The sequence below is a fragment of the Vanessa atalanta genome, chromosome 1 (genome assembly GCF_905147765.1).
Source record: "Vanessa atalanta chromosome 1, ilVanAtal1.2, whole genome shotgun sequence".
In the NCBI taxonomy this organism is placed as follows: Eukaryota; Metazoa; Arthropoda; class Insecta; order Lepidoptera; family Nymphalidae; genus Vanessa; species Vanessa atalanta.
In genome coordinates, this window is record NC_061871.1 from 9874850 (window position 1) to 9896623 (window position 21774).

The 21774-nt window shown below is 34.3% G+C and overlaps 2 protein-coding genes across 3 annotated transcripts; both read left to right on the forward strand.

Annotated features, from left to right (window-relative positions):
* Positions 1–12804: 12804 nt before the first annotated feature.
* Positions 12805–19396, forward strand: LOC125068102 (C3 and PZP-like alpha-2-macroglobulin domain-containing protein 8). 2 transcript variants are annotated; one of them, XM_047677113.1, is made up of 7 exons: positions 12805–12954; positions 16745–16881; positions 16988–17252; positions 17321–17532; positions 17604–17829; positions 18491–18786; positions 18945–19396. In XM_047677113.1, the coding sequence occupies exons 1-7, from the start codon at positions 12939–12941 to the stop codon at positions 19170–19172; spliced, it is 1380 nt and encodes a 459-aa protein (XP_047533069.1). In that variant the 5' UTR covers positions 12805–12938; the 3' UTR covers positions 19173–19396. The 2 variants fall into 2 exon arrangements, with proteins under 2 accessions (XP_047533069.1, XP_047533078.1); XM_047677122.1 differs by lacking the exons at positions 17321–17532; positions 17604–17829 and having other exon boundaries at positions 12806–12954.
* A 581-nt stretch (positions 19397–19977) lies between these two features.
* LOC125068125 lies at positions 19978–21774 on the forward strand. Its single transcript, XM_047677146.1, has 5 exons — positions 19978–20277; positions 20352–20485; positions 20578–20830; positions 21021–21119; positions 21621–21774. Exons 1-5 carry the CDS (start codon positions 20262–20264, stop codon positions 21635–21637), a joined length of 519 nt encoding a protein of 172 aa, XP_047533102.1. The 5' UTR covers positions 19978–20261; the 3' UTR covers positions 21638–21774.

The window sequence follows — 21774 nt, forward strand, 5'->3', positions numbered from 1 at the left end:
ACGTAGGTATGCTGTCTTATCATCTAGTATTTTTTATAAGATTTGTACATTAGAAGATAGATAGGAACATCAGCTAACATAGCCAAATTATCGTAATTTGAATCTTAAGTCCCAGAAAATACGTACGGATTTATCAGTAGGATTCATAAGGTGGGAATCCTTATCAATTGGTAGGTGTACGTTGTTTTATCTTTAACAAATCTTGATTCGAATCAATCCTAAATAACCATCACTTTAGACTTACCTCAACTTTCAGCTTAATGTAAAAAATATTTGATTTACTAATATGCAATAATGTGCAATTATAAGAGCACATTATATGTTTCAACGATTTGCACATAAGTGTGTTATATTTTTCATCATAATCTAGTTAACAGTTTTTATCCCAATGTATGTAAATGTGGTAAATTCGTGACGAGATTTGCTTGAATTAACGATATTCATGATACCTATTTGCTAAAGGTTTACTAATTAAGGTAGGATTATAATAAAATAATTGGTGAAAAGAATTTACCCGTAGCAATAATTTAATTATTTCGTTATATTATTAAAGTCGTTTTTCAGAGGTGGTAGAATATCAGCCTCACTAATTACTTAGTACTTTAATCAATTTATACTAACTAATATATTTTGTAAGAGCTAATTCAAATAACTACTTAGCCCATATACATCAATTCATCAAAAAATTTGTACGAGAAGATGCAATGCCATGCGAGAAAGTTGTACAGAGAAATATTATTAAATAGTTCAGTAGCTTCGCAGTTTTACCCGCTTTAAATTTAAACTATTGACGTGTCAAGCGTGAATTTCATGTTTTTGTTCTCATAAATGATTGCGTGAAAGTGTGCCTTTTATTTGTTACTTAACTAAAAGAGCTTATTAACTTGCTTTTTCTTCATAATATGAACTCAATTGAATGTGAAATAAATCTTTTTTTATAAGCACAGCTGAAATATAAATATACTATATATCGGTTTCTTATGTGTACAATCTATGCAAATGCCAAAAAAAAAATTTTTTTCTCAAAGACGTTTCAAAGGATCAGCTGTTCTGCTATCTGTTATTGTGTGATCGTCTTTAAGAGAATTCAATGGACCTTTTTCGTTGAAAGTTTGTGCTAGGTAAAGCTCTAAGGGTGGGGGTCGAGGGTTCATTGATCGCGCCTATTGTCAACTCTGCGCGTGCGCCGCCAGCTGCCATAGCCGCCCTAGTATTGGGGTAAGCAGATGGTATGATATAGAAAAAGTTTTTTTTATTGATCTAATCTGAAATTTCGCGTCACGCTTGTCGTTTCTGATATGACTTCTGTCTGTATAATTTTTTGTTAGTAAGTAATTATAATAATTTGATAATAAATAAACAAATATAATGATCTTTACAATACAACAATAGTATATTCAATTTGATACCTGATTCCAGGGTAGAGCTGACGTTAAAACAAAAACGGACGAAACCCTTTTTGCTTGTCAAAGAAAGTAAGGTACCTACCTAGTTTTGTCTCCATTTCTGGTGGTATATCTTTATAGAAAAACCAACCATCCACTCATCAGTTATTCTACAGTAAAACTTCAATATTTTGTATTAATATGACGTAATTTTTTTATTAGATATTTTGGCGAACGTGCGAATTGATGATAAATGGTTACCACAGCCTATTAACATTACCCTTCTTACATCTCCAATTTGCGACCAACATTGGGAACTAACATAAGATGGTAATATGTTACGTCTCTTGTGACTGTAGTTAATCTCATCCTTTACACAGGAACACAACAATACCAAGTCGTTGTTGTTATCTGGTTTGTAACATGGTCCATACAACATATTAAATCAACAGTGCTGTTCTGTAAGAACTCACCTTGTATCTTCCTTGTGAACTTTTGAAAACTAATTTATTTGGTTTGGATACGTCTTTTGGTGCATTTTGTATTATATTTACACTTACTTACGACTTAGTATTTATTAAGTTCTAGACAGGACATATAAAAAAAAATTGTTCTTTACTGACATACTCTGTAACTAAAATGGTGGAAAAGAGTACCTAAATACTGAGTTTCTTGCCGGTTCTTCTAGCTAGAATCTACTTTCCGAACCAGTAGAAGCTTTACATTTAATTCAACACTGTAAAATGTCGATTCAAAACTACTTTTATGAGTCTACTTGAATTAATAACATTTTGATTCTGATTTTGAGTAATGTCTCATAACTCATTTACACATTTCACGATCGTGTTCTGCGGGGAGTTTCGAGTTTACTTTAACAGAATAGTTCAACAGACAGACAGCAAATCGTCGTTGTAAGGTATCTAAGGTATATTGATATACGGTAGTATCAGGTGGCCAAATTGACTATTGAAAAAAAAATCGAAACTAGATATAAGTAAAATTGTACTAAGTATGTTTAGCTTTGAAGTAATCATATATAACAAAAAAATATATGTATTGAATTTTATTGAAGATACAAGTTCTACACAAAATTATGTAGTAAGTATAATTTAACCTATTTTCATTCACTAAACGATACTATCGTTAAAAATAATTGTTACGAGTAACGTTATATATTATTAGCGTTCGTATATATTGGAAAATTCCAGCTATTTTAGTGGATCATTAGAATCATAAGAAGCATAATTGATATTTTCAACTCCATATCTCTCCTTATTTACCATATCTAGCTTGCATATATATAACAAATCAAATGCGAACGCAAATATCCGGTAGTGCGAAACGCCATTTTTGTTCATACGTCAAAAGTGCTGTCAGTTTAATTATTAATTAATGTCGTATTAACAAATTCTTAATTACAACACACACTAGTCACTATCGGGAATTAGCTGTGGCTTTTGAATTTGTATTAACTATTGTTGCTTCAATCTAATTCACCAAGCGCTCCATCTGCATTTTGTTCTAAAATCTGAAACGTGAAATATTATTATGTAGCTCACTGCGAATATAATTATTTTGCGCATGAACATTCGTGTAAGTATGGCACGGAACCCAGAGATGCACCCTTCATACTCTGAGACTACAAGTTAATATGGAGGGTTGGTGGCCCTAAACCTACGCATGTAATTACACTGGCTCATGTCCCCTTCACAACGGAAACCTCGAAAACAACACCTAAAACATTGTTGCTTGGCGGCCGGTGGTTCTGTTTCAACCAAGGATGTTGCTAGAACAGACTCCTTTACAGCCAGTGAATCTATATTTATTAATTTGTCTTAAATGTATTATAGTTGTACTTAAATATTGATATAAATTGATATATAGATATATTTTTGGACATACATAACCAATAGTACCTAAGTTTTATAATTGACTTAAAATATATTCGTTTAATTTTAATAAGCAAATTATGTAAAAAACTATTAGGTGACAAAAGAATTGTGTTTCAAAAGATTAAAACTATTTCTACTGACGTACAATATGTATTTCAACAAATCCAATAATACTTAGGGAAGCCTTACATCGGTGTCAAAGTTAAACCAAACTTCTTGAATTCTGGACATAGTATAATAAAAAAATATATTACGAAAGTCAGAATGATACTATAGCTCCATCTTTAAATTTTATTATGAACTAATAACTATAAAATAACTATTTACCACACTAATGCTGTAGTTGTTTGTGTAACTACATACAAGACGGCGCTAGTTGTGATAAATGAAAAGTTTCATTATACTGCCACTAGATGGCAAGACTGTTTTAAGCCTTTTTAGTTTATTTAACAATAAATAAAACACATACTTAAAATAAATATCCATATATTTATTTTAAGTAAGGTTAATATTTAACATTACACAGGTGTTGTGTGTAAAAAACACGTCAACGATGAACCAAGTGATGGATTATTTATAAGTGAGATGTCGACCAAAGCGGCCGTTTTCAAGAGAGAGAGAAAGCGATCTGTGCAGAATATATTCTAGTGCACAAGTGCACTCTCGACCTTCGACCGGAAAGAGGCACAGGACTATCGGCTTTAGGTTCTTTTCTATGCAATGGCATTATTTGCCTTCAGGTGCTAATACTAACCCTGCCATCATTCAGACTCCGGTTGTTAATGAGAATTTAATGACAAAATAAAACTGTTAATTGGATTCTATAACTTAAGAGCCCGAGGCCTGTAACCTTAAAACAAAACATCAGTTCCACGAATAATTTCGCGAATAATTATTTTAATCAATATAAACGGGTCGTAGGTTCGTATTACCTACCTGAAATCTCACTTCGGACGAGTAAAATTATAATTTGCTTCAGTCTTTAAAGAGTTCAGTTATTATGAAAATTGAAAAATGAAATCTCAAATATACCTTCATTAACTATACATTTTAATTTAGTACTAATTACACAATTATTAATTTTAAACGTTGTCAACAAAACATGAATCACTGCATCTCAAACTTCACTGATTGAGTCCAAGAACGATTACGTCAACAGCGTCAACTATATTAATTATAATATCTGTATATGATAATTTAGGTTTTAAAATTAACAAAAACAATATTAAAATTATATCTGGATTTATAATTATCTATAACTACCATAATTTCTTTTTTATTATTAGCATGTTCCCGTAATGATGAAAATTGTACTTCAGGCCCGTCTGTCAGTGTATTCTACCGTCAAACATCAATAATTTGTAAGTTGCTATGTTCCGATTTGAAGGTGAACTAGTGTAATTACAAACATAATTATTAATTGCTCAGATATCATGGTTGCAGCGTCTTGAGATTAACGGTATAAGGAACTAATTATTCTTCTTCCAGTACCAATATCTATGGGCAAAGGTAATTTACTATACGGACGACCATAAGCTAGTCTACATTCTTATAAAAAAAATTTAAAAAACTATTGAGAAGAACTGACGAGAGAATCTAATTCTACGATTAATAAACTGGTTACTCCTTTTTAAAAATCATTATAATGGATATAGCAGCTTACTCCATGATGTCATATATTAATTTAGAGCAAAATATCATACTAAAGTCATATTGATGACGTTATTATATACGAATACTACAACTCGTTTTGCAATTAGATACTTCATCACTCAAAATTAAGCTTTATCATCATAAAGATAAGGTACCAAAATTGAATGATACAAATAATTTAATTTACAAAAATGAATCACTGCATCATACGTCATTGATCACATTCAAATGATCGAAGCATCCAAATATGCCCAGATTTCAACTTCATCAACATTTCGAACCATTTTTTCACGAATATATAATGACTCTCTTATTTTTATTTAAATCTTGATACTTGACCCATGAGGTCATAACAATTCAAGGTCAAAGTTGTTTATTTGTCTGTTCTATCATTGGATTAGCTTATAAATTATTATTATTAATAATTGTTAGCAATGTAAGAATTAGCAAAAAAATTGTAAAATAATAATAAGGGTTTCGGTATATTTAATATTATATTTCAGGTCTGTTACTCATATGAAATGCATAGGTATTTATTTTTGGATTTATCGACTCCGACATGTAATAAGCCGGTAAATATTAAGGATATATTTTGATACATTCAGTTTGTATTAGTCTGAATACATGATAATATAATTTTATATGAATTATACATACATACATAAGTCTGAGTGATATTCCCGAAATTTAATTTGAATACTTTTATTGTACGGAAAAAAAAGTGCTCCTCTCCTCGTGTAACCTGGGTTCCTTGAAACTAGGCGTGAAGGCACCAACACGGGCATGGCGAGGGCGTCTAGTGCACTTCATTTTTCGTCTGACTGTACTAGCCTTCTTAGTGTTTGGACTCCACTGCCACTTACCATCAGATGGAGTGGAGTCATATGGCAACTTCCCAGACTACCTAAATAAAAAAATCGTGAAAGTGAAAACTTTTGGAAAACAAGTTTTGATCGCAACAGTGTTATCGGAAATACCATCAATATCAACATATATTCTATTCGCTACTACTTTTTGAATAGATTAAGCCTATAAAGCCTATTTGATTGTTGTCAGCATGTTAAAGTAATCAAGTAGATATAATATGTACATAAAGTAAAAAGTCACTTTAAAGATTTTGAAGATGAAAGATACCTTACCTGAACATGGAAATTATAATACAGTAATATATATACTGTAAACTATATTAAAAAGTAATAGAGAAAGAAGTTTTTTTTTTTTCTCAGATTCCAGACAATATTATGATGACTAAGAAAGTACCAATCAAAATATTAAAAAAAAAATCAATTGAATTAATATTAAGTATTTTTTAACTAATGTTGAACGTATTCCATACAAAGTTAATTACAAATTAGCGACCTATTAATCTCTGCTCTCTTGTTTCATAATTGATACACTTTAAGTAGACTAATTATTTAATTGAACTAAGAACTGAATATCGGAAGATTTGACATTGAAAACATTTACATATACGATTATTATAAAACTAATGTCACTAAAATACTCGTCCATTTGCTTGATGTTTTAGAAATTATAATTATTAGTATGGTATCTATATAATGGAATCAAAAACCACAGAACATAGCCATGTATACTATGTTTTCATTTCCTATAATCAACTTCAATATATTGCACAGATAATAATGCTAATTTCAGAAATATACGATTAATTATGTACATTTTAAAGTAATTAACAAGGCTATGTGAAAAAACTTGTTACTTGATTAATATTTTGGTAACCATTGTGGTTTACTTAACTCTACCGTTGAATCGCAATTCCGATTCTCTGGGCGGAAAACTAACCAACCTTCTTGTATTCAACTCAACCAGTGGAGGCAATAAAACGAAGAGTTTTATGAGATGTTTTTTTATAAGATTAATACCGTGTGACAATTAAATTAAAGTTATTGTTTTTTTTTTTCAATATATTATAGCTCACATTCTTTCTATTTTTAACACGACAAACAGCGATCGACACTATCCATCCAGAATCAAATCTTATTTTAATTATCTGACGCTTCGACATACCTATATGTACATATACGGTCATTCCTCGAAGCTTTAATTTCAGCCATACAATGGTTCTGCGCTACAATAACCAAAGGGACAAACAACGGCTGTATCATCAACATCGGCCATCAAAGAGTTTTTCAAGCGAAAAAAAATTGAAACCTCCCAAGCAATCACCAATGAGAGAATCAAAGCAGAGAGCCAAGAGCCAATTTCAAACAGATAGTCAAACGACAAAAAAGGGTAGATCACATGGCCACCAAAGACTCCCAATGCAGTAATATCCTCGAGGCTTGTAATAACCAAAAAAAGCTCCTATAGGTGGAAGCCACAACCTTCAATAATGACACCACATAAGTCTCAAAGAAAAACAAATGATTCACTATATTTGAACATTACTTGCCACAGGAGGTATTAAAACCCTGGATAAAGATGAAACAAGGTGCTCGGGAAAAATCACATTCCATACTCCAGAATAAGACCCAGATTCAGAGACATGGCTGGAAGAATCCATCCTCGCAAAAGCCCACTCACTGATGAAAAACGATACACCTAAGAACTAGAAAGTTCCAAATATAACGGAGTACCAGCATGTGGAAAAAAAACTTGGGCCATACGCAACTTTAATATTAAAGAAGACTTTGTATGTACGGATACAAAGTCTTCTTTAATATTAAAGTTGCGTATGGCCCAAGCTTTGTCTACCCTGCAGCTCAGGAACGGACGTGGCGAATGCGAGACTTGCGAATGGCAGACCAAGTGCACATAGCTTATAGTTGAGGCCAGTATTTCCAAACCGATACGACTTGGGAATCTTCAAGAAAAGATCCAACACATTCCGTGTTCTACTTACTTTAAAGGCCATTTATTGCATAAAAAAGGCACTCATTAGGCGCTCATTATCCACTTTTCGTCCAAATTGATTTTTACACTATTTCATAAGAATTATTTTGCAAAAGTCAACCAGCACGGAAAGAAAGTCCCTGCATCTAAGCCCTTATAAAGGCGTTGCTATCCCTAAAACCCATTCTAAGACTCTCTTCTTGACATACATCCAAGCAGCCTAAATGTCTCGTATTTATACCGAGGACACCGAAGACGATGGAAACACTGATGAAGAGTATACAAATGGCGACTACCAAAGATATTCTGGATTAAAAAGTAAAAATAGCGATCCATAATAGAGACGATCCGATTATAAGCAGACTGGCCAGATACCACCCAGACCAGCTAAGAAATCTCAGAAGACACTTGACATCCAAGGACACATTTAGCCATTTTTCTAATCGACCGCGGAACTGAACGAGGCTTGACACATTAATGCCAAGTAATCCGATACTAGCTATGGCGGCAATGGAAATGTTTTCAAATCGTGGAGATACGACAAATGGTATTACTTCCTACCTACAATGAAAGACTAAGGTACTTCAAAATTATTTCCTTAAGTCAACGGCGTGACATGCTAGATTTAACGTTTTTATATAAAGCTATAAATAGTTTATATGATAATTCTTTTCTAGTTTCTAGAATAAATTTAAATGTTCCTGCTAGATACCCACGAAAACCGATTGCGCCATTAGTAAGACCTTTTCGTAAAACCGTCTTAGGAAGTAACTCACCTGTGGCACGTTTTTGTAAAATCTTAAACGAGCACAGTGCCTCCCTAGATCCATTTGGTGACTCTTTATCTAAGTTCCGTAAGAAAATGTCAGAATTATTAGCCATTTGATTGTTATTGTTTCGTTATCTTTTTTTTTTTAACTCTTTTTTTTGCTTATTGTTTTTTATTAAGTATATTTTTATTTTATTTTTTTGTAACTTTTTAATTAGCATAATATGTTTAAATTTCTAAATGTACATATTTTTATCGTGTAAGCTCCTTTTATATCCCTTTATATCATTGCATGAGGTATTCTCCTTTATACGTAAAGCATTTAGTTTTAAGCTATATGTTGTTATTGTTACTAATATTGTGTTGATGTATTTACTCCTGGAGGATCTTAATAAATAAATAAATAAATGGTGATTTTTTAGCGGTTAACGCGCAAACTTGTTATGGGAGACTTTAATGCTAAAGTGGGAGTACAAGATAGAGGTGAATCGAAAGTCGGACCTTACGGCTTGGGCTGCAGAAATCACAGGGGGCAAATGCTGGTAAACTTTCTCGAAGCGCAGGGGCTCTTTTTGATGAATTCTTTCTTTGAAAAGAAGCCCCAGAGGAAGTGGACCTGGCGAAGCCCCGATAACGTGACAAGGAACGAGATAGACTTTATCATTTCGAATAAAAGGCACATATTTAGAGATGTCTCAGTGATCAACAGGTTTAATACCGGTAGTGATCACCGCTTGGTTAGAGGCACTCTAGATATCGACTTCAAAGCCGAAAGATTGCGAATGATGAGGTCTACTCTCCGACCTACCATGCTCCAGGCTGCTCAAGGCTCCGAAAAGTTCCAAATGGAGCTTCAAAATCAATTCACCGCGTTGGAAACCGTAAGCAGTATTGATGAGAAAACCGACACGCTGGTCAAAATACTGCAAAACACATCCCGCAAGTGTTTTCCGCCACAGAAAAGAGACAGCGCACCAAAACTCTCTGCTGAGACACTCGAGCTCATGAGGAAACGACGAGAACTACCATCGTTTTTGTCAGATAAGGCCTTAAACCGAACAATAAAAACGCTGACGTGGCGCGATCTCCGATGCTTCAATACCCGCGCCATCAAGGCTGCGATTGAGCAAAATCGGGGATCGAAAGTGTTCGCTCGCAAGTTTGGGAGGCCGCGTCTGACGAAACTTAAAACTGAAAATGGTAAGGTCGTTACCTCAAGGCCTGAGATCGTCGGAGAAGTAGAGAGCTTTTATGGGCAGTTGTTCTCTTCAAGATCGGATAAACCTGTGGGAATCAGTATTGATGACCAGCGCGCCCCTCTTACGCGCCATTATTCCGAGGAGCTCCCGGTCGTTGACCAAGGCGAGATTAGGGCGGCTCTAGAACAGCTTAAAAACAACAAAGCTCCGGGAGATGACGGAATCACAACAGAGTTGCTTAAGGCAGGCGGGACTCCGGTCCTGAAAGAGCTAGCAAGCCTCTTTAATTCCGTCATCCAACATGGCAAGACCCCGGAAACGTGGAGCGGGAGTGAGGTGGTACTGTTCTTCAAAAAAGGTGATAAAACCCTCTTGAAGAACTACAGACCAATCTCCCTCCTGAGTCACGTGTATAAGCTGTTCTCAAGAGTCGTCACGAACCGTCTCGCCAGACGACTTGACGAGTTCCAGCCCACAGAGCAAGCCGGCTTTCGATCAGGCTACAGCACCGTAGACCACATCCATACTGTTCGGCAGATTGTGCAGAAGACCGAAGAGTACAATCAGCCGCTGTGTATGGCTTTTGTGGATTACGAGAAAGCCTTTGACTCCATCGACACCTGGGCAGTGCTCGACTCATTGCAGAGATGTCATATCGATTGGAGATATATCGAGGTACTGAGGTGTCTGTACAACGCCGCTACAATGACTGTCCACATCCAGGACTGTAAGACGAAGGCGATCCAACTGCGCAGAGGGGTGAGACAGGGGGATGTAATATCCCCGAAACTGTTCACCAACGCGTTGGAAGACGTCTTCAAGACGCTGGATTGGACTGGATATGGAGTCAATGTAAACGGCGAGTGCATCTCACACCTTCGATTTGCCGACGATATCGTCATCATAGCAGAGTCGCTGGAACAGCTAACCGAAATGCTGCGTAGCCTAAGCGATTCTTCCCGACGTGTCGGTCTCGGTATGAACTTGGACAAGACCAAGGTCATGTTCAATAGGCATGTCGTGCCGGGGCCGATATACGTCGAAGGGAAACCTCTCGAAGTTGTCAGTGAATATACCTACCTAGGACAGGTCATTCAAGTCGGTAGGAACAACTTCGAGAAGGAAGCCGATCGAAGAATTCGCTTGGGATGGTCAGCATTTGGCAACCTTCGTCAAGTCCTCACGTCGTCTATACCGCAAAGTTTGAAGACGAAAGTCTTCAACCAATGCGTCTTACCTGCCATGACACACGGTGCCGAAACGTGGACACTGACTGCGGGACTAGTCCACAAATTCAAAGTCGCTCAGCGGGCTATGGAGCGAGCTTTGCTCGGAGTATCTTTGAAGGATAAGATCAGAAATGAGATTATCCGGAAAAGAACCGGAGTCACCGACATAGCTTGCAAAATTAGCAGGCTGAAGTGGCAGTGGGCTGGTCACGTATGTCGTAGGACCGATGGCCGTTGGAGCAGACGAGTCCTAGAGTGGAGACCGCGAATCGGCAAACGCAGCGTAGGGCGCCCTCCAGCCAGGTGGACCGATGACCTCATGAAGGTGGCGGGGACCGACTGGATGCGGAAGGCGGAAGACCGGGAGCTTTGGCGCACCTAGGAAGAGGCCTATGTTCAGCAGTGGACAACGATTGGCTTTTGATTGATTGATTGATTGATCGTGGTACCACACCGCAGGTATGTTGATGGTGACTTTCCTCGGTCATCTTCGAGTTCGTTGCGAAGAGAGAGCCTAAAAGATCAGCTTTCTCATTCGTTAACTTTCAGACTCATATTTATATTTCACATTAAAACAATATTTTGATTTAAAAATTATAATCCTATAACTTATATTGTCATCCTGTCTGTTAATTAAAACATGCAGGCACTCTTAAAATAATACTAACCAATAATAAGATACAAGAAGGCCCGGACCAATGTATTTGGAGATACAAATATAATACTGCTATAAGCTATCAATATGTGAAGAGTTTAATTGTGAGCCACTTTTTCTTTAAATAATTTATATCGTGTCTTATTTTAAAATCATATTCAAATTTCAAACTTAAAGAAGCGTTTGATATTTGTTTGACTAAATACTAGTGTTGTTTGACCTTCGTCGATTAAAGCTATGTGAAGGTAAATCTATGTTATTATTATACCTATAGCATCGTTTCGTTTTACCACGATACGCTTGAGAAAACAGGCCGTGTGCCATGCCATGCCATTACACAGACGGGTTTCGGCGTCTATCTAGAATAATCTAAAATAATGAGAATTATTTACTTTACTTTTTAGTATGAAAAAAAATGTCATACACCAATTTACGTTTGAAGTCATTATACATATTAATTTTTAAAACATAGGTACTCAATACTACACTTAGGCACCTCGTTTTTAATTATTTCAATGTATTCATTTGGTAGAGTCGCAATAACCTAAATACTTATTATATTTATAAAAGAGAATTTTAATTCCTTTTATTATTGAATCAAAATGTGTATTTAATAAACTCAGATTATTAAAAAAAAATGCAAATGCAAATGAACGAAACATTACATTGAAATACGGAAAGCGAATACAAAATCACGCGTCTATTTGATATTAAGTCAAAGTAAACTATAGTTAAATAATATTAAGTATTGACGTATTTACAAATCGTTAATTATTTACTACACACACTGCCGGGAATTAGCGTGCGGCTTTGATTTTGTATTCGCTTTTGTTGCTTCGCTACAATGCTTTGCGCGCTCCGTCTGCTCTTTTAGTATGATCTACGAAACTTTTCGCTTATTATATACTTTAGATAATTAATAGGGTGACCTATTAATTTCTAGCGTAATAACTAGCTTTCAAACTTATATATCGGTAACCGTGAGGTTTACTTACGGTTTGAAAGCTAGTTATCTATAGAGAACCTAGTTAATGTATCTACGGGTCATCGTCATATTATTAAGATAACTAATTTCTATTTACAAAATTCCGCAGTATTTTTAAGTACCTACTTTATTAGTACTCTCAGGTTAGGATGACATCATAGCGTGTTACGTCGTTCGTCGCTGTAGCTTTGGAGGCCGTGGCGCGCTATCGACTCAATATTCCGTCTTCGCAGACGCAGACCGCAGTTCAGTGCAGAGATCGAGAGCGTAAAGAGCTCACGTACTATTAGAATCAGTGACTATATAACTATTACAACTATGGCTAACATTCTAGGTAAGTTTAATTATAAACAAACACATTCTTAAAACATTTTATCATTTGCTTAATTAGATTTTGTTATCATCCTTTATTCTGAGTCACATGGACTGCCATTTATAATGAAACTTATTCGAAATGCCGGCTGCAGCAAATAACAGGCCTTATTTTGGCGAAATGCCAAAACCGGGTGTGATGACCGGCATCTTAAATTTGTTGAGATGCCGATATCATAACAATTTTTAGTCGAAAACACTCAAGTATTTAGATTTAGGAATCTATTTTTGTTCTGGAAATATTAAAGATTACCGACTACTTCCTAAGATTGAGAGTAATATTAGATGCGGCGCATATATTCAATTACCGCAGTAAAATCAATTTAATTGTACAATGATTGTTCGTAATTGATCCAGTTTGAAATATAGGTGTTGTCATTGGAGATCGCCAACGTCCCTACGGTATGAGATCATCCGCAATACATTGTCACATCACAGTTCGGTCCTACGATTGTTATTGGTTACATCACAGTTAGCTGTTCGCCCTACGTTTATTTCTTATTGTTATTGTGTGTAACTGCGCTTCTTTTAAATAACGTTAAAATATAATTGTAATTTTTTAAGATACGAAATTAAATAAAAGTTAAAGTACAAATTGTACCTATCAACACCTTTTTAAATATATATATACACCGAATATTGTATTATTTTTTACTTAATTCTAATACTTTTTTACAATAGAAATACAATTCGTCTTTATTTATTTATAAGTCTATTTTTTCCGTGACTTTTGTATGTAGAGGTATATTATTTAAACGTATAAGTATAATATGTCTTATACTTTGTAGATACAAATGGCATTGAGTGATTATTTACAATACATTATATCGACACATTTATTAATATAAAAGTATTTTTTATAGGTCGATCGATCGTCTCATTGATAAATTACCGATGGAAATTTTTACAAATGTAAATGTTAAAACCAATACCCGATATTTTAATTATGTTTATTAATTATTTGGAATCAATACTGAGGTAAAACCATCACAATGACTGTACAAAGTGACAGATCACTTTTAAAATGCTGTCAGCATTAGTAACTATTAAATATTTATGAAATTTTAAATATTTAGATAAAATTCGAAAGTACAAAAGAAAAGTCTTATACAAAGTATACATTTCTAATGAGTTCTTAATAGCGTTACAAATGGTTTATTTGTTTTATTGATAATATTATCTATGTAACTGAACTTATCATTTTTTGTTTTCCAATACACAATTTCTAAGCTGATACATACATATTAATGTCATCCTGGCTGATTTCAGCCGTGGTGGGGTGTTTAAAGAGATTAACCAACTGAACAGAGCATATTATAGTGTAAATGTTTGCGCAAACGAAAAAATATATTAGCACTCCCCCATTCCTCATGTGCTGGAAGGATTAACCACCCTATGGGAAAAAAGAGAGGTCTTAAGTGTAGACTGCCAATTCTCTAGAATTTATTTACAAGCTTAAACGATAATTTTAAAAAAATCTCAGAAATTTATGTTAATGTTCGTAACATCATACATATAACTCGATATCCTAGAGAAATACTAACTATGCTAACTAGTTTCCAGTCCCGTAATATTCTAAAAACACGTTTACACTGTTCTTAATTTTCATATAAGTAATAAAATATGCAGAATTCACATATTCCAAACATTCTCAGTATTCGTATACAACCGTGTATTCGTAACATAGAGAAGTGTATTTTTGATATAATATACACGGAGTAATCGGCACGTTTTCTAATGTCATATAATAAACAACGATTTTGGAAACAAACAATTCAATGAAAACAATAAGGTAATTATTACGTGGGCCATTATGTAGAAGATTTCCCGATATGGAATATCTTTTTTATGTAAGTATTCATTGAGGTAATGTCGAATATACTTATTGTACATTTTGTTAAAGAATAACCTTTACATTCTTTAGATCAATAAATTAGATACCGATGCGATATTCATTTTGTCACGTTTTCTTCCAGCTTTTGCACAAAACGTGTCAGGTATCGTTAAGTAGGGTATATCATATCGTTAAATGTTTAGGTACAATTATATGCACATAGTTTTGTAAGCTTGTCAAAATTACTTTAGTATTTACAAATTTTTACTATCATTCCTGTAAGTATATACAATAAATTAATGCTATTAATTTAAAAAAACTCTTTGGTAACATCTGTCAATAATTATAATCAACATTATTCAAAAAGATTGAACATCCTATATATTTATTTATTGTGTTCTAAATACACTTTTACTAAGGTGATACAAATAACGATTACATTATTAATATATTGTTGTTAGTCATTGTTAGTAATTTTATAACGCGACATTGATCATGGTCAACCCCTACACACGGCAGGTTTCCTAGTACGACTGGATTATTGATTTGAGAATGACCTCATTGAACTAATCTAGAAGGAGCGAATGTCCGGCAAGGCAAACGAATATTTGTGAATCTGAACACATTTAAACCTCTATTAATACAGAAAAGACTTAAAATATTCGATTTCTTCAAAATACAATATATTTTGTTTACAAACTATTTTGCATGTTTACATTGTATTTACACTAGATACGTTTCCTATAGGAACACAAATAAATGCAATAGTGAGAGGATTCTATGATGTCCTTTCTTTTTCCATATTATATTGGTGACATGTATAAATTTAATTTGTAAAACTTACGGGTGCGCAATACGGTTAGTCTCCGCATACCAACTTACTAACGATAAGCTATATTTAGAAATGCTGTTAAGAGACCTACTCCGTCTGGGGCGTTGTTAGTGTTATAACTTAACCTTAATAGGATTTGAAGGAAACAAACAGAATATCAAATTAGTTTATTGTATACTAGTGACCCGCCCCGGCTTCGGTGTTATTTAATAAGTAAGGCCAAAATGTTACTGTTACAGCCAATTATCCGGCCGCATATTTCGCGGCGAACGATGATTTGATTGAACATAATTTAATGTCACTTATATCTTCTAATGTTATTCTGTTTAAAAAGGTATTTATATCCGACTTGATAGACATAAATTGTGATACTTCGGCTAATATGCATGATATAAATATAATTTATTGCCTGATGATCTCGCACAGACCGATTTCGATTCAGACATATTGTAGTGCACAGGTGCACTATCTGCTCCCTCATTCTCATAACCGGATGGGACGGCAAATCCAACACGCCCAGAGATAGTTTGGGCGCAGATTCAACTGTTTTTACGTGTTTTTCGAGTTACGAGAGTACACACTTCCAACTTCCAGAATCCGAGCAAAGATATTTTCGACCGAAAAACCCAATAGCTTTTCAGCCCGACTTGGGGTTTGAACCCAGGACCTAGGATTCTGTGGCCTTATATCGACCCGCTAGACCAACAATTTTTTATAACCTATAGCACTAAGGAATAATGAAGCTACTAGTGAAAAAAATTATAGTAATGGATCATTAGTTCCACAGAATACACCCTCAAACAAAAAACTTTTTCCCCTATATTAGTATAGAAGTATAAATTCTCCTCACACCAAGGACTGACCTACATTCTGTTATTCGATTTATTCTATCTCAACTATCAAGGCAATCTATCGATAATTTAATACAAATATCTTAAGATTTAAATTGGTCCCCGAATCAGCATAAAAACAATATCTATAAATTATACAGAAATTCCTAATGTACTATATTATATTTCATCAATCGACTCGAAACCAAATATATATACGTAGTTTGTAAATAAAATATAAATTTACTATTTACAGATGTTTCGACGGAAGACAATCTTCAATACCAATTCTTTCCGGTATCCAGTGGTTCGGTTCAGTTCAAGATAAGGGCCGCTAACGATGCACATATTGCGTTGACTATGGGTCCACAAGAGTCCGACCCAATGTACGAGGTAAATATTTAAATCGAGCTAATTATATTCACAAATATGATTATAGTTATCATATATACATATTATATAGTATATTATGTAACGATAATTTAATGTTCTATTTTAGGTATTTATTGGCGGTTGGGGTAATACGAAGAGCGTAATAAGAAGAAATAGAACTAAACCTGAGAAAGTGGAAATGGAAACCCCTGGTATCTTGAATGCCGGCGAGTTCCGCGGCTTTTGGGTGAGATGGGATAGCGGTATCGTGTCCGCTGGACGCGAAGGAGAATCTATTCCTTTCATTTCCTGGTCCGACCCGGAACCATTCCCAGTCGGTTTTGTTGGAGTCTGTACAGGATGGGGTGCTTCCGGCACATGGAAAATCGAAGGTTTGTGAAAATCTTAAAAATCGCAAAATGTACCCAACTTTTCTGTTTATACTAAATTAACGGTGCAGATGGGGCCGAGTTCAATACTCCGGACAAGTTAGAGTATAAATTTGAACCAGTCGCAGCTGGGTCCTTGGAATTAGAATACCGTGGCCCGCACAATTGCCACGTTTGCTTTACACCAGCTCCAGCTGAAATCGATCCAATGTACGAAGTTATCCTTGGCGGTTGGGAAAATACTCAGTCCGTCATTAGACACTGCAGGCAGAAACCAGATAAGGTAGTTGATGTTTTATCGTTGTGTCCATCGCTTTCAGACATCTGACAATATATCATTCTGATACTTCGTAGGTTACTCTGCCAACACCGGGTATTATGAACGCCAATGAATTTAGAAAATTCATCTTCGAATGGCGCTGTGGCAGGTTGGCAGTTCGTGATGGAAACACAGGCGCAGTGTTAATGGAATGGGTAGACCCTTCACCATTCCCCATTACTCACTTTGGAGTTCGCACGGGGTATGGCGCGCGGGGCAATTGGCGTATATCCCATTACTACAGAGACGGCGCAAAACCACGTTGAGTGTTTATATTATAGAAAATTGCTTAAATGTTAATTGCTAATTTGCATCCAATGTTGTTGAATTTTAATAATATAGCCTGACGAAATTAACTTATCTGATTTTTACTTACTAACGAATTAGATGTCGTTATTCCTAACATTTACGTGTTTGATTATTTGTAATTTGCAAGCATATATATACTGCGGAGTATGTATAGAAATTGGATTGTGGCAGGTTGGGTACATTTTGTGTGTTCTTTATTATATTTAAATAATTTTTTATTCTTTTCCGTCATGTCCCTTTATTTACTTTCTTCTACTTTTAGTATAAAATAGTTGTTTACTAACCTTTTCATTATTTTTTTTGCTTTATGTATACATGTGAAGCTTTGTGGAATATTTCAAAATCTTACATGATGCATTTTGATTAATTAAATTCAGGTTATCATTATTAAGTGTAAAATTTTGTATGCATAATCCATTATCATTGTACTGTGTCATCACTTTTTAACTGCTTAACATCAAAGCCTGGTCATCATCATGTCTTGGACTCTTTCATACCAGATTTTGTGCCACTTTGGTCAATTTGTCTTTTATTTTTTGTGTAAATTAAAGTAGTTTATCATTTTTTGGTAATGTAGTTGCAGTTAAAAAAAATATATTAATTAAATTTTCAGTTCCACCGTCGGCTCCATCAGTTGCAGCTTTGTATAGTTCACCACCCGGATACCCCGGGAGCGCTCCCGTAATAGGCAATGCGCCTATTGTTGGCGGTAATGGTGTGTGGGTGGATGTTACATCCGGCCAAGTACCACCAGGTGCTGTAGTTGGAGGACAAGATTGCTCAGGCGAACCTCTTTATGTGGCTAGAGCGCAGCATCAGGGAGCCATGATACCTGGAAAACTTGTGGCATCTCACGGATGCGCCTATATACCATGGGGTGGAGAAGAACACGGAAAGTCGGAGTACCAGGTAAATTTCTTAAATGTTTAACAACCTAGATTGTATCTATATGAACCTATATTATAACTTTATTCATGTTTGTGCAACTGATTTGAGCTATCATATTTAGTTAAAGAGTAAATCCTGAACAACCTTATATTATTTTATCTCTTCTAATGTATTTTTAGGTTCTAGTAGGAGGTCCTAACAACTGGGTACCGACCAATGGATCAAACATTCCCCCAGGAGCATTCCCAGGAGGCGAATCAGAAGACGGCGAACCTCTCTTCATCGGCAGGGTAAATCATGAAGGCAGCATTACAACTGGCAAGGTTCAACAGTCTCACGGAGTTTGCTACATCTCATTCGCGGGCCAAGAACTTGGTTTCCCCGATTACGAGATTCTTATGAGTTAAGCTTACAGTGGAAAATAGACCGCAATGCAAAAGGCAATTTGCCTTGATATTGAGCTTCTTCCTAAATTATGTGGCTTATTAATAATAACAATAAGAAATGTTTATTTATACACACTGTGCCAGATAATATGCATGTAATAAGCACTGCGTAAATATGTAATTGTTATTGATATTGTAACAACCATGTTAAATATTTTATATTTGATTAAATTATTTTTAAAGTATGATGGATATAATTATAATCGCAAAACCTCACCCACCTCAACTATCAATATAAAAAAGTTCTGACTATAAAAGATTACATAGTAAAATAGACCTAGTAGGTATATTATGATTATTATGAGATATAAAAATGAGCTGATTACAAAGTGTCATATGTATATGTAATTCGCGAAAGATTTTTACTATACTCACTAGAGGGTCCCAACCTTTATTTGCTATGTACAACTTGATAAAGAATAAACTATTTTTTCATTTTATGTACTTCATGTTTTTACCTAAAATATACCCACTACCCAGCTCCACGTCGCTACAGTTCATTCTAAAATTATTATTACTTACATTATTGCGAATTGTTATAGCGAAAACTGAAGACTGTTAATTAATAAGCAATTTAGGATATTATTTTATTGATATTGATATATTTTCCCTGCTGTGGTAATAAAACACATTATTTTTATACACAAACTCGGAAGTTAACAATACAAGTACATGTTGCAAATTGATTAAATTTTATGTCTGTATACAATCCTTAAGTCTAACATTACATCATTCATATTATAAAGAGGAAGTTTAATTTAAATAATTTAATCCTATAAATTAATAAAAACGGACGCAATACGTAGGAATGAAAAATATTGCGTGTTCTTGAGATGTCATCGTTTATAAAGAAATGTATTATTAGGCTGTATGGCTACAAACCTTTGCTTATCCTAAATAAGGGTAAACATAAACGAAACAATACGAATTTGTATTGATTTTCAAATTTAAGATATTTTGAAATGGAAGCTGTTCAATACATTTTATGGTATAACTTGTTATATTGTATACCATTCAAAATCCATCCAACTTAAGTGGTACAAATCTATAATGGCCGAAATACTAAGTAATGCTTTATTTACTGCATATTTAAAACGATTGTTGTATATTTCTGGTTAATTGTTATAATTAACTCTACAGAATTCACAACATGGCCTAAACACCAATATGTTTTTCACAAAATTACCAGCGATGCACTTGTGTTTCATATTAAAGGAGAAGAAAATGCTGCTATCGGCTTAGCAAAGGAGCCTGGAAGCGACTGTGAATTATGGGTATGTATGTACTAAAACATATCAAATTATTTAAAACATTGTTGACATAATTATTTTGTATGATACCTATTCAATAAAAATGTTGTGTTAAGGTTTTCATAGGATATCGCGAGCAATGTTGGATAAAGAAAAGCTATGACAAATGTAGCCGTGTTTATATACCAGATGTCCTAACCAGAAATAAATACAATAAATTTTGGATTACTCTGCGTAAAAAGAGAATACTTTTGGGTAGAAATAACGAATCGATGCCAATTCTTACATTCCACAACAAGGAGCGTAATTTGTATTACGTGACTTTTACTGTGCTTGGTGAACGACAATATCTAAAATGGAAATGTTATTGTAAGTTTAAACACGTTTTGTTAATGTAATTGAACCACTATAATACTATTATAGATATTTATTTATTCATGAATGAACCATCAAAAAAAATCTTTATAGTTGTCTTGTGTTATCTTTTACAATAAATTTTATATCTGTCTTAATCAAAATGTTGTACTACCTTACTACTTTCTTTTTTAATATTTTTTAGTGCCACCACTAATAGAAAACCCACCTCTTAAAAGAATAACGGGGGGAGAACCACATTGGGTCAAAGTGGAAAAAAATATTCCTGATAATGCATTCATAGGTGGGTTTGAAAACGAAATTTTATACATAACAAGAGCCTATCATGAGGGATCTCTGTTTCCTGGCAAGCTTGTGCCAAACCTGGGATTGGGATATTTGTCCTTCAGTGGTGATGTCTTTGAGAAAAATGATTTTGAGGTAAATTATTAATTGAGTTGGATGGCATCAGGCATGCTAAACCAGTAAAAATAGAATTAAGATACAATAGTCCATTAAATACAAGCAGTCAAGAGGTACTTCCTAAATGATTATGCTTAGTTTTTGTAGGTTTGGTATTTCTCATAATATTTTTTTTTAAAGTTATTTTATATCATGAATCACAATCTAAATTTTTGTATTGCTTTTGATGAAAACATTGAAAACAAGAAACTGTTAAACATTCAATTTTAAAGAAATCTGAAAATAAAAAGTAATATCCGATAATAATCATTGTATGCAACAAAATCTTATTTTATTTGATTTGTAATCTTTTATATATTATATTATTTGTTTTTTCAATCAGGTACTTTGTGGATATGATTACACATGGATGAAAATGGATAAAAACAGGATTCCATTGGGAGCTATACCAGGTGGATATTATAAAGATGGCCATGAAATTGTTTATGTTGGACGTGGTTATTGCGACACTCTTGTTATCCCAGGAAAAATACATG

Coding starts and splice junctions, on each gene's coding strand:
- LOC125068102 (XM_047677113.1), top strand. Junction 17,830..18,490: donor CAGAGACGGCGCAAAACCAC/GTTGAGTGTTTA, acceptor TTAAATTTTCAG/TTCCACCGTCGGCTCCATCA. Junction 18,787..18,944: donor ACGGAAAGTCGGAGTACCAG/GTAAATTTCTTA, acceptor ATGTATTTTTAG/GTTCTAGTAGGAGGTCCTAA.
- LOC125068125 (XM_047677146.1), top strand. Junction 20,486..20,577: donor GAAGCGACTGTGAATTATGG/GTATGTATGTAC, acceptor TGTTGTGTTAAG/GTTTTCATAGGATATCGCGA. Junction 20,831..21,020: donor TCTAAAATGGAAATGTTATT/GTAAGTTTAAAC, acceptor AATATTTTTTAG/TGCCACCACTAATAGAAAAC.